Source organism: Pholcus phalangioides, unplaced genomic scaffold, assembly GCF_987345545.1.
Source record: "Pholcus phalangioides strain wild (caught in Gottingen) unplaced genomic scaffold, Ppha-v1.0 ptg000007l_1, whole genome shotgun sequence".
NCBI lineage: Eukaryota > Metazoa > Arthropoda > Arachnida > Araneae > Pholcidae > Pholcus > Pholcus phalangioides.
This window is the reverse complement of record NW_028301600.1, coordinates 65176432-65195213: the sequence shown is the minus strand read 5'-3', so window position 1 is coordinate 65195213 and position 18782 is coordinate 65176432. Positions and strand designations below refer to the sequence as shown.

The 18782-nt window shown below is 34.7% G+C and overlaps 1 protein-coding gene across 3 annotated transcripts in view; it reads right to left on the bottom strand.

Moving 5' to 3' along the window:
• The window catches only part of LOC149085632 (glutamate receptor ionotropic, kainate 2-like), a 185678-nt gene that overhangs the window by 52892 nt on the left and 114004 nt on the right, over positions 1-18782 (bottom strand). For all 3 annotated transcript variants that reach the window (XM_089233790.1, XM_089233792.1, XM_089233791.1), the window contains exons 3-5: positions 8954-9205; positions 627-805; positions 109-162 (exon numbers count right to left, since the gene is read on the bottom strand). In XM_089233790.1, the coding sequence (XP_089089916.1) occupies positions 109-162; positions 627-805; positions 8954-9205 (485 nt within the window). The remainder of the gene's footprint in view (positions 1-108; positions 163-626; positions 806-8953; positions 9206-18782) is intronic.

Sequence of the window (18782 nt, the reverse complement as noted above, 5' to 3'; positions counted from 1 at the left end):
TATAATAAATTACACTTTCCGTATTCCATGTGTTTCGATTCGCATTCAGATATATTTTTCTAATATAGTATTCTTATTACAATTATTTCATCACTGTGATGAACTTACCAATGATACAATTACATAGTTGTGATACTCTGTAATCATCCCAGCCTTCTGTGCCTATTGAAAATGAAAATAAACGATGTTCTAAAATGTAAACAAAAATATTCACTCTGGAAGAAAAATTTTAAGTAAAGAAACGTCTTTTATTTTTCAGAAAAAATTTCTTTTTTCTTTTGGGTATATACAGCGGATCCTGCCTATATATTAACTGCCGATATATTTATATATATAACGTTTTAAAACTACCGTCATAAAATTTTTGTAATCAGGAAAACGCTTTAAACGAGAAATCGTAATGAGAATTAGATGGATTAGGGTCCACGCAAATGAATTGTATTAAGCGGAAAAATGTTCCAAGTGGGAACGTTATAAGCAAGATCGACCGTATATACTTTTTGAAAAAGGAATGTGTTAAAGAAGAACGAAGACAATGTCTTATGATTGAAAAATAAGTAAATATCGTACAACTTTTGAATGTATGAGTACAGAAACCTTTTAACTAGCGTTTATGTGAGAGATACCTCGGCCATGATTTCCTTTACTCTTGCAGTTGGCACGTCCAGCACTAAGTTCGTCTCACCTCTTTTCCGAATATCTTTGAGCAGCTTGTTATAGCGGTATTCCCCAGTGTATTGCCGCAAGGAAATCTTAACAGAGTTCTGATTTCGAAGCTTTAACAGCTCTTGTAGCTTCACGATTTCTACAAATATAAGTTAAACGAAAAGAAAAAAATAACTCTCATAGTACAGTAATAACGTGATTGTACGTTTGATTACAAAAACAAACACTGATTGATGGGGCAACAGATTGTCGGTACACTAGTTTCGTAAAAGTAAATTTGTGACAGGGTTCAACATCAAATACTCTTGTTAAAGCTACGTTCTCACCTTTCTTTGCGAAATGAATCTATAGCTTTATTTGATAGCGAAAGGAAAAACATCGTTAGGCTGCCATCGGAAAATCTGTCAGAACCTTATTCAAATAACATCCAACCTCGACCCATTGCTGATTCTAGTTCTCTGTAAATCACGTATAATATTGCATCTTCATAATGACCGTTTCCTCATGCTTGGAGAAGATCTGAAGTTTTATCGAACTATTCATCACATGAATGATTGCTTAGTTCTTCAAAAAGATCTATTCCAGCTGACCGTTTGTAATAACAACCCAGGTCTACATGTTACTAAGTGCAATGTAGTATCATTTCACGAAAAATTTTTGAATACGTTATCCTTCGATTACACAGTACGAATAACTTGTGATTTAGGTGACTTACGTAACATCTATTGAAAGAACAAATGTGATAACTGATTTGGATTATTGGAGCATAAATTTTGTATTCAAAAAGTGATTTTGAAATTTGAATCGAAAAAAGATAATATCAATAATATTTTTTTAGAAACATTTCAACATAATTTCATCTGCATGTGATTTTTCGAAGTGTGATAAATATTCAAATTACTTAACATCAAGCAGTTATTTTTTTAAGGGGGTTGGTGAACGCAAATTTTCCAAAAAACACATTTTCCAATTTTTCAATTTTTAAATACTATGTAATTTTTTGCGTCTAACTGTGTTTTTGTTCTACCTGTATTAAAAATATTTTTAAAGTATTTTTACATTAACTGCTAGCAGACATTACACATGCTAATGTTTTTCACTAAAATGCGTTTTTCTCAAAACTATGTTTATTGTTAGATAAGGAACATTTTTTTAAACACCGTTCGTTTAAATGTCATGAAACTTTGTGCGCCTCTCAACACTATAGTGTTACATACTTTAACACGAGCATTTATGATTTTAATTGTTGGTGGTTTTTTTTATCGAAATTTAACTCCAACAACATGCAACTTTTTCAAAAATCAAAATTTGCCCATATTATGTGCCATAAAAATTTTTTAAATAATTTTAATAAAAAATCCTCATGTTAAAGTGTGTAACACTACAGTATTGAGAGACACACAAAGTTTCATGACATTTGAATGAGTGGTGTTCGAAAAAATGTTCCTTATCAAACAATAAACATTAGCATGTGTAATGCCTGCCAGCAGTTAATGTAAAAATACTTCAAAAATATATTTGTTACAGGTAGAACAAAAACTTAAACACAGATAGACGCCGAAAATTTCCGAAAAATTAGTATTTAAAAAATTGAAAAGTTGGAAAATGTGTTTTTTGCAAAATTTGCGTGCACCAACCCACTTAAACAAATATTTGTATGTAGAATGCATGGAAGCTGACATTACGTGAAATAAACCAGCTTCTATAGTAGAAATGTGTGATGAATATATTACCGATACGACGCTTTTGATTAATTTCACCAATATTAATTTTATTTGGTGTTTTTTAAATTTTTACTGTGTTTCCCATTGCGGTGCATGTGCCGAGTTATACGGTAATTCTTTCCCAAGATTTCCATCGCGCTAATTTCTTTATAGATTTTGTTAGAGCAACATGTTGGTGAACAAAATGGTTGTATCGGTCGTACTAACCACTTATAGAATTTTCTAAAAGTAAGATTTTCATTTTGCATGTTTCTTCTATGCTTTCTTTTTCCCCCGATTCCAGTGGGATTTGAAACACTTGCATCAAAAGTTGGTGGATAACTCTCTCACTGCTGCCTGGGAACTCTATAGAAGTAGTAAAACTGCATTAAAGATCCTAATGAGAGTAACTGGACTAGGAAACTTTCGAAAGAAAGTTTAAACTTTTTGAAATAATTGAAACTTAATTGAAAATCATGAATATGACGCCAAAGGCATAATAAAATATTTGATTAGAAAAATCAGAATTAAAAACTTTAATGAGGTATGAGGAAAAATCTGATTGAATTAAGAAAAATATTTTTTTTTTCTCTTTGGCTAATAGTATCCGTTTGAATAATGATACTTTACAAAAATAGATGAAGGAATAAAGATGACATAAACTCTCTTTAAAACTCGTCTGCTTGTTTGCTTTCCGGTCTAATTGAAAATTACATTTTAACCGTAATAATTATATTTCAATTATGCCCTTTGAAAATTTCTCCATCCATCTGTTTAAAATTTCAGAGATATTTGAATAATTCATTATTTGAAATTAAATGTATAAGATGATCCTGCTTAAACATTATTTACTCGTTCAGTAAATCTCAATTTCAGTGGATGGTTTTGTAGATGGGAATGAGTGTTTCTGTTATGAGAAACATTCGCTGCTTTCCGGTACGCAAAATCCCATTTATGATTTCTGCCAGAGATACATGCTTATTTACTTCTTGATTATGTTACTTATATGTTGCATGCAGCCACATCACATACAGCAATTGCGTTAGTCCGAGGAAATGTGTTACATTATGTCCACCGATATTATTCGCTAAAGATTTATAATACACCTGAGGGATTCTTAGTTGGAGAATGTGGTTATTCACGCCCATAATCTCATTGTTTCTGACAGATGGTCTCTCACACGGGAGGCAGAAATGACCAGCTAGACATGAAGCGAGATATAGCTACCAAACATTCAGCAGATAACCCAGTAAATACAGTTAACCTGCAAATCGATGCATCGCATTAATAGGGTAAGATGATCCAGCACAAAACATTCTAAATGTCTAGAAGGCAGCGGAATGGTGCAGAAATTAAACACTGCTTGGATGCCTTTTTCTTTAATGAAAAGAGTGAATTTTGATGTAAATTATTTAAAAATATAACCAGCGATAGTATGAAATTATTGTTGTTCGCTGAAAAGTTTGGATCTTTAAAGAATTTTTGAAAGGCAGTATATCTAAATACAGCGTATACGTCGTAATATCGTAATATAAGTGAAATAGAACAATAATAACACATAGTTTTATGCAATTGTATTTTATTTTACAAACCGTAGAAGGATAATAGCATGTGGCTCTATTAATTTAGTGTACACTTCATTCCTTCAAATTTTATTGATTGATCCGTGGTTCAAACTGCGTGTATATCAATTACACGATATAGAAGTGTTATCATTAAAAAAATATATCCCATAGCTGGTTTCAGAAATTATCTTTCTCCCATTAGATGGGGGAGATATCAATCTTTTTAGATAAGAGTTTTGCACCATAGAAACTAGGATATATTGCGTGAGTATTTCGAGACTAATCAACCTCGAATTGAGTTAATCGATTAAGTAGCGCAATGTCCGAGATTCCTTAATTATCTCGGGTCTAATCTTTTGCTCTATTTCTGCTTGCTGATGTATCCGTAAAGATATAATTACTTAGTCTGCTCATAGGTAAAAGCCTAATTTCAACATTCCACTACCGCCTTTTATTTCTCTCACTGAAAATGCTTTATATGAGTCTAGCTCACGGAAGCTGGTTTCTTCTGGAATGATCTTTTATCACGCAATGTACTAAAGTATTGGTTTTTACGTATTCCGTCAGTGATTCTTGAGCGTCTTATTTCTCAAAGTAGAGAGAATAACGTATGTAATGTACCTTTGAAGTCATTTTCTCCGCAGTCTCGAAAAAATAGTATCAACACATTTCTACTGCCGTAAAACGGGTTTCAAAAATTGTAATGGCACGTGCTTGTCTTTGGAATTGATTCTGAAAAATCTCGATTTAAAATAAGAACTTTTGTAAGCGCGTTTCTTTTAGAACTTCATTTTTAACGAAAGTAAAATCCAAATATTCTGTTTCTCTTTCATGTGTAACGTTGAGACATTTCTGCCCTCAAATTTCTGTAAACCTTTTTGTCATCCGTCACACACACCTTAAAATTTATGGCAGTCAGATGCAAGTGTAAGGGCATGAAAATAACACAGGACAACACATAATTTGGTGCTGAGTTTTTTAAACTAATTTTATATGAATTTCATGTGGTGAAAACAAACATGACATTAGTTTTTGCCCATCAGCTCCTGTTTGCGAGATATGACAGTATCATTATTTACGTCAACACATCAAATTGGGCTTACGGTATAAGCGTTAAATTAAAAAAAAAAAAATCCTTAAGAAATTTTGTAAAACATTTTAATTAATTGAAAAGAGCACAGCAACACTCCTGTAAACCTGCACTAGCTTAATTTAAAATTAGAAATGGGAAGAATCAAATAAAACCAAAGAAAAGTTATTCGTTTCTACTCCGAAAGCTTCTTTCGTTTGAAAATTCTTCAGAGAACTTTGTTTACACAGTCTTTTAGCAGATTCCAATAATAATCTGCCATCATATGAGTTTCCCATCTTCCCTGATGAAGGTCCTCCATTGTCTTTGTTCTGGTGAAATCGTTCACCTTGTTTTTCACTAGTATCGCCAAGAATCTCAACCTGTGCGAGTAATGAACGAATGACATACTCGCTTTTCGCTCTGAATCAATGAAATGAGGATCGTTTATGAGCTTTTTGATTTGAGGACCATCAAAAATTACAGCTTTAAGTTTCTCTGTACTTATTCTAGGCACTTTTTTCCTATGTATGCAAAGCAAGAGATCTCCTGATCAAGAGCTTTCATGAACTGTTTCGTTAACCTTAGCTTCATATACAGCGGAGGCAAGATGATTGATCTGTCTCATCTGACAAAGGGTTCACAAATGAAATTTCAATCTCTTTTTCCAACAACCATGTTTTCTCTCGTAGGTCACTCTTTTCTTCAAGTGGTATCGTTTTTCACTGCTATTCCATAGACACAAGAAGCAAGGATATTTCGTGTAGACTCCTTGCGGACCAAGGAGGAAGTTAACCACAGTCCACACAAATTACCGATTGATGTTCGTGAAACCCAATCTTCTTCATGACAAAAGCTATGATATCATATTCTTCTTTCATTTTAATTGAATGAGCAATGGGTATTGCAGAGGATAAATCAGGATATGTACACATGCTACGGTTATTTCGGTATATGCCAATAATGTTCCCAATACAAAAATAAGTCATCAAAGTTTTAGACTCCTTCTCTCACCATTAGTCCATTGTCGTAGGTGTTCTGCACAAGTTCTATACACAATGTGTGCGGTCCAAACTTCATCTTGGTTACCAAGCCAAAGTACTCAAGGTTAGCTATTTTAATAAAATCAGGAATGTGTCTTTTCTGTTCTATTTTTAGAGCGTACTCACCACCATATGTAGCAAAAAACATCAGGATGATTAACACAACTTCTTCGACTGGACGGCATTCTGTCTTTTCATCAACCTTCAAAACAAAGAACCACTTCCGGCACAACTCATTCGGTAGCAAATTGAATTGCCCATGGCGATAGACCGGAGTTGTGCTCGGTTTGAAAGAAAACAAAGAACTTCATGAGTTGTGTTAGATGTAAACACTAGGTTATGTCAACAAATATGGCTTCATATAATCAGCTGATAGCAGTACAGAGAAAGGGAAGTAAAAAACCGGAACCAATCCACATAAAAAACTCAACCACTACTCAATGAGTTGTATATTCAAATATTGCATAATGTAGCTACGCTGAATCTCAAAAGGTAGAGCTGATAGAGAAAAACTGTCTTCATATTTGAAAGCAGCATACCAAATATACTCAAAATCAGTTAAAAAATTCCAGGAACTAAACAAAACAAAATTTTTGTAGAGCTGTGATAATGAGCGAATCACTGAGATAGACCTTTTTTCGATCCCGTGCCTGACAAAAACATCACTTAATAAATCTGGTGGTTATACATGAAAACAGGTTATCGTGCATAATCACCGAGCATTTTGGTAAATTTTATAATTTTTTTTAAATTAGTCACTTTTACCGGCAGTTATGCATAGTAGCCTACCGAAGCGTCGTGTCGTTGGTAAACATGATAAACCGTACTATATCATATACTATACATAATAATTCGTTCATATATTGTATCATTATATCGGGGTACGATCGTAAAATTTATCATTATATCGGGGTACGATCGTAAAATTTATCATTATATCGGGGTACGATCGTAAAATTTATCATTATATCGGGGTACGATCGTAAAATTTATCATTATATCGGGGTACGATCGTAAAATTTATCATTATATCGGGGTCCGACTACATTCATCACACACATACTAGACTCACTTGGAATTTTTTTCACATTTATCAAATTTACCAACGACCCTTGGTTATTATGTATAATATCCGATTTATCACATTTACCGATCACACACGCACACACACCATATAATAGTAAAAAATTCTATAAAATTATTGTAAAAAGTATTGGTAAGTTTCGACAACAGTTATTTAACTTTGCAGCATAATGCATAGTTTCCTATATATATATATATATATAGGCTACATATATACATAGGATATCGTATACACCCTTGTGCATATCAATATATCTTGACATCCAAAATATCCCATGACTTGCAAATTTTTTTGCAAGGAAGGTTGTTAAAACAAAAATTGCGCTGATAACATAATTGATACTAATATTTCGATTATGTGTTAATTATAGTCAAGAAAAAAAGAAATCGTGGATGAAATGTACCTAGTACAGGTACAATGAGAAGAGAGAATATTTCGCTATTGTCAACAAGCAACATAACCTGTATTGTAAAGTTGGCGGGACGGCGAGAACGCCCATTAAGTGTCTCATAAATTGCACAGGGCTGCTAAATACCAGAAAAAATGCGAAACGTTGCCATGCACTTAGTAATGGAGTACGGAGATTAACTATTAACCATTACTAGCTGAGAAGAGAAAAGCCGTCTATCTCTCTGTAGTGAAGTGTGATCCATGAATTTGATGCACAAGGCGATTCGGAAAGAATCATCAGTTTTCAAAATGGTTCTTTACTTGAAATAAACCATTATAACATTGTTCATAAAAGGTGTAGGCATTTTTCCCTTTTATATTCACATATTGCTTATCGCATTCTGTGTTTTCAATTTTACAAAATACATAACTTTGAAACCAGATGATTAACTTGATATATTGATTATTGTACATCAGGATTTTGATAAATTTACATCATATCATACATAAATGGTTAGTAGCTCACAACTGAGTAAAAACATTTTTTAGTTTTAAGACATTTTTATTTACGTTGCGAAAACTAAAAATATTTTTGTTTATTTTTTGCAACGGTAAAAACGGACGTTTTTATTTTGGAGAATCTCTCGCGACCCTCCCCCTGCCAGTTGATTAATGGGACCCCCCAGGGGGTCGCAACCCACACTTTGGGAACCACTGATGTAGAGTATCTAAGTAAATACGTATCGGTTCGGTACAACACCCTATTCACTTTTATGTGATATTCTTGTGATCTATAGAGAAAAGTTGTAAACATAAATTGTAGAAAACTCTTTTAATTGTAGAATCAACTGATTAAATTTGATTAATGTCGCCTCTTTTTTCTCGAACGTATATGTTGAGATATCTTGAACGCTTTCCTCGGCGTAGTAGAAATCACTGAAGACCCTATGGGAACGAAAAACGAAGGAGTGACATGCTTGTATTAATATTTTCAATTTATTAATTTTTCGGGGCAAATGAAACTATAAAAAACATTATTATACAACGAGAACACCTCAGGCACCACAGCCCCTCACAATAATTTGTGAGGGGCATTCGCTAGTGTGTTCGAAAACCAATTTCGTATTGTTGACGGTTTAAACCAACTGTTCGGCTTTGACTGAGTCCCTACACCCCCCTGTAAAATTCCATATCTTTTTTTAATGGATTAGGCTTCCTTCGAATTCTAGCAGGTGCAAATTAAGGGGGTATAGGGAAAATCGTTCCATTGAAAAATCAAATTTTTAAATGTCTGAGTTTATCATTACTAAAATAAGAGGCTTTTAAAAAGGCGAAATATCTCGTCAATGATAGTGAGAGGGTTAAAATTTTTTCTCAAAACTTTCCGGTTTTGATATATTAGAAACAAATAGATTTATCGATTATTCTCTTACCTTCATCATCTTCATAAACAATGGTAAAAGCTCTCCAGTTTTTCGATTTAACTAAATCGTACAACGCTTTACCAAGGACGTGGATATCTGGAAAAATATTTATCGTATATTTTCCGTAACTCCTATGATACTCGAGACGAGTTTCAAAATGTGGTATGTGAAGTGTATTTGCTGTGGCTTGTACTAAGGCACTAGATGCGAGTGAACTTGGTCCAAAGATGGCAACTGCACCTTCTTTGAGCAAAGAACAAACTAGAAAAAGAAAAATATACAAAACGTTCGTTGTTATAATATGCACAGTATACTGTATATACACTCATGTCCATAAATTAAGGATAATGCCAGCTCCGGCAAATAAAGGTTCAGAAACAAAACAAACGCTACTTATTCATAAAGCCCATTTATTAAAAAAAAGATAAAGAACAAAAACGATGGTGTATGTATGATACCATTCATAAAAACTACGATTTTTGCTCCCTGGAGCAATTGTAAAAAATATCTCCTTTACAAAAACTTACTATTAAATGGTTGGTATGATGGTTAATACATTGTATGTCTCTCATGCGATGAAATACAGTACGTACAACGCCTAGGCATGCTGAGTATCAAATTATCGATCTGATCTTGGGGAAGATCACTCCACTCAGCAAGCAATGCTCTCCGAAGTTCCGGTACACATGTAGGAGGTGGTTGACGGGCTGCAACTCGTCGGCCAAGCATGTCCCACACATGCTCTATCGGATTCAAGTCAGGTGAGAATGCTGGCCATTCCATACGGGTTATATCCTCAGATTCAAGGCATTCGTTTACGATGTTTGCTCATTGAGGACGAGCGTTGTCATCCATAAACACAAATTCTGCGCCCATGGCACCCCTAAACAAACGTACATGTTGTTCCAGAATGATGTCCGATAAATTTGGGCTTTCATGGTTCCGGTTTGAACATGCAGATCTGTTCTGGAACCCAGTATAATTCCACCCCAAACGAGCAATGCTGCACCACCGTAACCATGTTGTCTTGGTGGTAACGGGTACCTAGCGTTCTCCATATGAAAGTCCGACGTGAATCAGACTGCAAGCTAAACCTGGATTTGTCGGAAAACATCACACAAGCCCACTGTGACGATGTCCACATTGCATGTTCTCTACTCCAGGCTAATCGCTGCCGACAGTGAGTTGCCGTGAGCGGAACACATCTGACAGGCCTGCGAGCATATAGACCAATATCTCCCAAACGTCTGTACACGGTTTGCCCTGAAACTGTGGTACCCGTGGCTGCAGATAGCTGACGAGACAGGTCGGATGCTGTGCTCCGTCTGCTTCTTTTGGCAGTTACTGCCAAATACCGGTCTTCATTCGGCGTTGTAACTCGGGGGCGACCTGTACTGTAACGTCTACTGACATTTCCGTTATCTTGGAATCGTTGCCAAAGCCTAGAGATGACACTTTGGGCAATTCCAAGTTCCTCGGATACTTCCATCTGAGTACGCCCACATTCCAGGCGGCCGATAATTCTACCACGTAAAAAATCATCCACATGCGTCCTCTGTGTCATAACTATTCGCTTATGGCACTGAGTGCCTTACAGAACTCTTGTGAACAATTTTACTTCTTTGCCACCATTCCTTATATACCCCCCTCTTACACTCTCGTCATTGTGACTTACTATCGGCATCATCTGGTGGCTTCCTGAAATTTGCATATCATTCTTGCAGATGTGTGTGATAATTCTACAGGTGAAATTTTTACTTTAGATTTCGATTTCCGTGTGATTCTGAATTATCCTGAATTTATGGACATGAGTGTAGTTAGCCTACTGAAAAAAAAACCTGAAAATGGGTACACTTTTCAATAGTATAAAAGTATATTGTAATGCAATGAATTATGTACAAATGTTTGACTGTTATAAACATTTTATACATTAACCACTCGAATGTTTTTGGCGTTACATTACGTCGGAAGCTGCACTAAAGAAATACAGAACCCCACTAATTGGATGCTACTGCTATGCCGAGTGTGTGCCGATTGGGATTAACAAAATTGTGCATATATTCCCTCGAACCCCAATTTAATGAATCAGATAAGACCGACATTTTGGTTCGTTAAATCGAGAAACATCGTTGGATCAGAAGACTTATAGGAGGTATACAGGGTGTTCTGTTAATGGACCGACAAACTTAGAGGGTTGTTAGTAGACATAAAGAGGAACAAAAACTGCAATGGAACATGGTGTCGAAAACTGAGAGGGTGAATATCGCGAAAAACGCATGCAGGCTCTGAGTCCAGAGGAGACGAAAGGTGGATGTCAGTTGATCGCTGAATGCGTTCATGGGTTCGCTCATCATATCTGAGGTAAGCAACGCAAATTAGCGCTATTGCGGTAGAAAGCACGTGTAGCAGTTGGATTGGACGCACGCGCGGAACCCGTTGTTTGGCCTCCACGTTCGTTTGGCTGCCACTTCCAACAACTCTTGTAATAATCAATCAAATAAATCTTTCTGTAGTTATTATTGCACTTTTTGTCGTTCCAGCGTGACGTGGAAACCTGCATGCGTTTTTTGCGATTTTCACCCTCTCAACGTGGTTTGCGACACCATGTTCCATTGCAATTTTTGTTCCTCTTGATGTCTACTAACAACCTTCTGAGTTTGTCGGTCCATTAACAGAACACCCTGTATAAACCTTCATCACTTCTCTAAGGGTTAAAATAAAAAACTCAGTATACGAATAGGGACTTCTAAGAAATTTTCCTTGAACAGAGAAATTTGTTAAACCAGAGTTCTTTGTATCGGGATCCGATTGAATGTTTGAATGCATGTATATACAGAATGATTCGCTACCGCGTGTACGAACTTCTCAAGTAAGTGACACAAAAACTAGTCGGAATTACGTAGCAGTGCAAGGTCAGAAATGCTTTCCTGACGCGGTAGCACATACCAGAAGTTATAAAACACCACGTGAGTGAATATGCATTTTAATAATAAATATGTGCACCGACAAAAGTAACAGCGTGAAAAAGGTGTGTCAAGTGTCGTCCACGAGCTGTAATGCAACCCTCAAATCTCCAACTCATGAAATTCCGATCATTCAGGAAGATTCCGAGCACGCCACCAATTCAGTGTAATGTGTGCAAGCAGTTCCTCAGTGGTCAATTGGGATGTTATGCCGGTGATCAGATATGCTTCAGTCTGGGGGCCCCAGAAGGAGGAATCAAGACTTGGTGGATCCAATTCAGCTCCGAAGCTCTCTCGACCGTTCAACACCATTTACCACGTCAAGATAGCATTTCCGAACCTGCATTGCTATGTGATTCCGAATCGTCTTTGAGTCACCCACTCCTCCCAAAAAACTATACACGCGCTAGCGAATCTCCCTGTATACATTCGAAAATTCGAATTTACCACAAGTTCCTATGTACATATATTTACTAAATTTACAATGTGATATCTCATTCCGCCTCTGACTCATGCATGCTGTTTGGACCTAACGAAAGATTGAAGCAAGCGAGAAGATAGAAATACAGTACGTGCGAAGGCTTTAGAAGGTGTATACAGTAATTACCAGGAACGAAATACAAATCATTGCTGAGACCATGCTATTTTCCTTCATAATTATAGTTGTAACATGTGACGCTTCGCGCGTCTTTTTTCTTCGCCAGAAAACTATTGTTGTGATATATGCTGATGAATATTCGCTCCCATAGATGTCTACCTATCTACACGTTCTATATTATGTTCATAATCTTTTGTTATAGCCTATTCATACAGCATCACAAAAGTCCGTATGGAATGCAAACAAAGTTAATACAGAAGTACTTGGTTAATTCGAATTTTGGATAATTCGAGATTTTACGAACTTCTCCTTTAGTTTTCTATTTAATTTAATGTTAAAATTTCTTGTTTTATTCGAACTATTTTCGAATTTTTTGGATAATTTGAAGCTGGAGGGAAAAGTTATATATATATATTTTTTTGTATGAATAAATTTTGATTAAATTTTGTTTGAAAAATTTTGAAAACAGCCAGACTGCTTTTTTCGATCAGGTTGTTAAACAACAAATTTTAAAAGCTAATAAAAGTTTGAAAATTCTGTGTTTCTCACCTCATTTTTTTTTTCATAATTTAATGTCTATATTTTTTATGCCCATTAACATTGTTCAGGTGGAGTGCACATTGAGACTGTTTACCATTTAATACCAGTTATGTTTTAAGTAGGTAACGTATAAATCAAGGTATACCATTCAAAATCTGAATCTTTCTGTCGTCATTAAGAGCATGAAAAATTTTGGAAAGATATGTACGTTCAGTATACGTTAGTGGAAGTATATTTCCATGACAGCACAAGAGTCATAAGCAAAATTTGGGAAACAGTTTCATTTCTGATGATCAGTAACTGTTTCCATAAATCAGATTTTGAGCATGTTCAAGAAATTCTTCATTGATATTGATGGAATAATGTAGCAGCTAAGATAAATTATATATCATAATTATGAATTATTAAAATTTAGGAAACGGTTTCGTAACCGATGATAAAATTTTAACGTCGATAATTATTATCCTATGTGAATGTTGATGGTTAAGTTGTGCAACTCGTAGTTATTCTACGGATCCAGGGTAGACTAATTGGATAATTCGAAGTTTTTTTCCAGTGACTTCGGACTTCGAATTAACCAAGTTCAACTGTATATCAAGACGTAGTTATTTTACACTGTTTCCTTGATGTAATCGTGTCTTCAAGGTTTGGAGAATTTCTTCCCAAGGAAAGATAAATCCATTTTATTGGCGGGCGGAGAAAAAATTGGAACATTCTAGTGGAAAATGAACACAAAATTTGATATTGATGCTGCATAAACTATATTTTTGTACTTTTTCTTTCTTATATTTATTTACTAGTTTATTATTTACTATAGTTATATATATATATATATATATATATATATATATTTATTTATTTATTTACTAGTTTGTTAAAAACTTCTGTTGTCCCATAAATGAGATGAGAAGTTCATTTCTCTCCATCTACAAATAATCTGCGCTTGAACTTCCTAAAAAAAGGGAGCAAATATTTGGCTACAAACAAAGAAATCGTGTGACGTTCCTAAAATACTATCATTATGATGATATATCATACTAATTTTTTTTTCTTTCTCGGTTCTCGCGCATACAACATAGTAGAAAATAACTTAATTTTTGGAAGTTCTTGACATGAGATTTTTTTCTTCGACGAAAATATTTCTTTCATAACATTTCATCGGGGATATTTGTTCACTCTTATTAGTATGGATTTGAAGTGGGCAGTAGCAAAATATGCCTACGCAAACATTTTTTACATATCTTCATGCAAAAATAATGCAATAAAATAATATTTTTATTTAAATATTTAATTGGGGGTTAAAGTAACTTCTGATAAGATGTTCTTTTACGTACAGCGTTCAGCTTAATCTTTCATCACTTTCGTTATCCATGACTCATTGAAAATACTAGCGTGCGTCAGAGTTTGAAAAAGCAGTACAATTCTTCAAGCAGTACGTATTTTCAAGCGAAATGTGTAAAATTTCATGTTCAATAGTTCAATTAAACATTAAAAATGTTCAACAACATCATAAGTTTCTTTGTATATGCAGGGTGTTTCCAATTGTTTCTTAACCCCTTTACGATAACGCACGTAATAGTGCGTCCAAACGCCAGCGGAATAAACTGAAACAAGTGTTTTGTGTGTATATTTTCTTTCCCCTCTCTTTCTCTTCACCATCGCGAAGCTTTATAGTAACCCTATCAATTGACATTGGTTTTTCTTTCCCTCCTTTCTTTCTATACTCCTGTTAATGATTTTTCCACGCATACATTACATATTTGTACTATATGCATGTAAAAGCGAAAGGGAACACGTATCGTGATGGTGAAAAGATAATCTAAAACAGTGGTTCTCAACATCTTTTGACTCGCGGAGCCCTTTTTAGTAAAAAAATTCTATGGCGAAACCCTGTAGACCAATTTTTTAATTATTCATCAACGTTACTGATTTATTTTTACTATTTAAAAATATTTATAATAATTTTTTTTTTCATTTTACTGGTTTTTTTACTTTCCTCGAGCGGCCGCGGAGCCCCTGGAGAGTGCACAAGGAGCTCTAAGGACTCGGCGGAGCAGCAGTTAAGAACCGCTGCTCTAAAATAACTACCTTATCTCTATTATATTTTTTCCTTATATATATATATATTTTTTTTTTCCCATTCCCTTTCTTTTTTATAACAAGTGGTTAAGACGAGGTTACCGCCGATTTATCGCCGATTCGTCAAATTGAGATAATCCAAATTTGGTGTTAATTCTGGACGTGAAGTGGTTAGTAGGGCTATCTCTGCAACAGTTGACTTCAGCAGTGTACTTCCAATTATAAACAGTTTTCAAATTACATGCGGTTTCTTAAAATTTTGTAATTTTTTGAAGGGTTGTATGCATATAAAACGCCACAACAGGCAAAATACCCAACGAGGTGGCTGAGAATAACTTCAGCGAGCTGGATTCGAAACTGTCTTCAGGTTCACAGTCTGATTCACTACCACCTTCACCAATTCAGCAAAAATAAAAAAACTGAATTTTTCATACAGTCCCCGTGAACTAAAACTTTCAATTAGTGAAATGTAAAAGATGAAAAATGACTATGTTTTGACAACTTATTGCCGCGTCGGTGTGTTTGTATTAGCTTGAGAATCTTCATTTTTAGGGACTGTACGTAAATAAAATGACCCCAGTTATTGGTTATTTTTAGATAGAGATTAGATAGTTATTTTATTAATATTATTTTGTTGTGCATTCAAAAGATAAATTATTTTTCATCACTTGCTGCTTCAGGCACTTTTAATCCGTGTATGGCAAAATTGTAATTAAATATTTATTCAACTTTTCGGCAACCAAGAACTGAAATGAGAAAAACAAAAGTACAACATATTGCAAATACTCTTCGGCAGATAGCATCAAATCGCATAAAGCATTGCTGGTTTTGACTTCGAGCCAGATCCAGAAGGAGTGACGATGAAGGTGACCACCCCTCCCAATAGCCGGATAATATAAGATAAATCGATTTGTCCTGTAAAATGTCCCAAGCGAATAAACCTACACAATCCATCACCTCTACCAACACATAGCTTTGGATTTGCGCCTGACCACTGATCACATAAGAAACGCAAATGAAAAGATGGTTTTATTGGGAAACAACTTGACTATAGGAAGGGTTTATTAAAATTTTTGAAAAATTTTAGTCGCAATATATACCAATTATTTGTTTTACACGGTTTTTAGACTTTTAATTTAATTTCGCAATTTGCAAACTCTACAACCAAAAATCATTGGCGATAAATTCTGATAATTTCAGTCAAATTTTAGTTTGTCAAAGTCAAAATCTCCATAAACATTGCATTCAAAACTGTGGAGGTTTCATCAAATAGATTTTTGGATCATGATCTACATTTGACCGATTGGAAGATGTGGCATAAGGGGACTGTTTAAAAAGTTGAGTTTCTATTATTTTTTTATGTATACGACCCCTCTAAAAATACGTTTCAAGAAACCGCATGTCATTCGGAAATTTTTGTAATTGGAACTATACTTCTAAAGTCAACGGCGGTTGAAGAGATGGTCTTATGGAGAAACAAGTTGAAACAACCTGTAGAATAAACAAATATAGAAAGTTCTGGTATTATGGAATAGTCGGGTAATATGGAACATCGGGTTTTCTCTGTCTTCAAGTATGGTCCCAAGTGAAACTGTGGTAAACTACACTGTACTTCAAAATTCCCTCACGATGCTATAGTTAGTGTCATTCGGTTCATCATCACAGCTAGTATAAGTGTATCTTTCTCGGGGAAGTTAAGAGCGCCCTCTGACGATGTGTACGGAGCTGAGAGACGCAGACGTCGACGTATACGTGGGTGAGACCAGACGTGGCCTCCCACACTGATGCTTTTGGTTTTATTATTTTGTTTCATATTTTTAACCGAGATCAATAGAATAAACTGTCTTAGTATCCCGTTAAATGTGTTCATGTGATCATTCCCCACATAAGAAAATATTTGTTTTTCCACTTGCAGAAATTTACTTAGGCAAGTTTTCGAAAGCGTTTATTACTAATTGGAAATGTGCCTAATAATTTGAAACTCAGCACAATGTACATCTCACATGCTGTAATTTATTGTGCTGTGCTCATTTTTAACGAGTCATTCCTCTCTCCCGTCAGATGGCATGCTATTTTTTCATAGATGATGAAAAAATAGCATAGGGGTCAATATGGAATAGCATAAGTATTTTTTGTGTTGGGCTGGAATATCTCTTCAAGATGGAAAGTTTAGTAAGATAGAAGAGGAAAGAGGTCTAGAAATAATGTGTGTCCCGTCCTCTGTGGGACCACCTTGACTGTTTTGGGGCAGAATAGGGAGATTGCATTGTGATATTTGTAAATAGACTATGATACCGTGGCATCAACTACAAAAAAAAGATGAAATTTTTATTTTTCATTGCCATAGATTCCTTAAATCCTGTTTTTGATTAATACGAATTAGTTTTCTTCATTTTGAACCCCCCTCACCTGACTATTTCGCATTACCCAACGGAAAGGATTTTTTTAAATGCTTTTTTTACGGTAGGGTTTTTTAGATACGGTAATGTGTCAACTCAAAGCCAAGAATCCAAATTTTATAGAAATGGAAATTTCAGGTTTCTATAATGTTTTAAACTGGAATAAAATCGAAAAAATAACAGTGGTAGTCCATATCACCCGAACTTCATATATACAGGGTGATTACAATTTAAGTTACCGTACTCGGAGTGGTTTTTCGCAATAACTGTTTATCCTACTCAGACCTACGTAGCGCCCGTTTCGGAGGACGTATTCCATTGAAACTTGGTACATACGCTATATGGTCCATGGGGAAAAAGGAAAATTCAATAAAAAGCACCGCTTTTTCACCTGGTGGTTGAAAGTTGAACTTTTGTTTTTTTTATTTCATAAATCTCTCTCCCATATTCTCATTAAGATATCCTGAAAATTTGGTTGTATTCGGATAAGCAGTTTTTGAGAAAAAATACTCATAGTACACGGGAACTTTCATTATAATCACCCTGTATTTAATAAAATACTTAAAAGACGCAATGTTTTTTCTAAGCTTTATCAATATTTGACGAATAAAACATGAAAAGATGAACATTTAATTTATGTTTCTCAGAAAAAATAAATACCATTTGATATATTTGTTGTGGCTTATAATCATGAAAAATTACTATAATCTGTATGCAACTATATTTCCATTATAAGTTATGTCTCAGACCATTGAAATTAACAGATTGTTAACGGAAACAAAAAAGATAACTTCCAGAATGATTAATTAGTTGATAAATAAGTATGAAAATTTTCTCGATGCAGAAGAAGTTCCATAAGAATCTTTAATTTGATGAAGACGGAAAAATACTTGGCTTACAATATAATGCGCATCGTTTGTCATTGATACTTCATCGATTCCGAGCGGGAATCAAATGAAAGAGAAAATTTTATAGAAAGATGCTTTTCTTCGTGAATTTTTATAGGCGAAAGATTGCTTTTTTTAGGTAGATTGATTTTTTTTTTCACTAGTTAATTTCGCGTTATTTATTAAATTATAACTCAGCACGTTGACAGCTTTTTTTCTCTTCCATTTGCTATTAAGCGAAGTAGAAGAGAAATTTTCTCTGCTTGTTGAAGAAGAGAAATTAATGCAAGCAGTTGTTAAGTCGTTCAGCATACGATGCTTTATTTCTCATTGCCTAAAACTATTAGTCGGATGGAAAAAAATGAAGGGTTG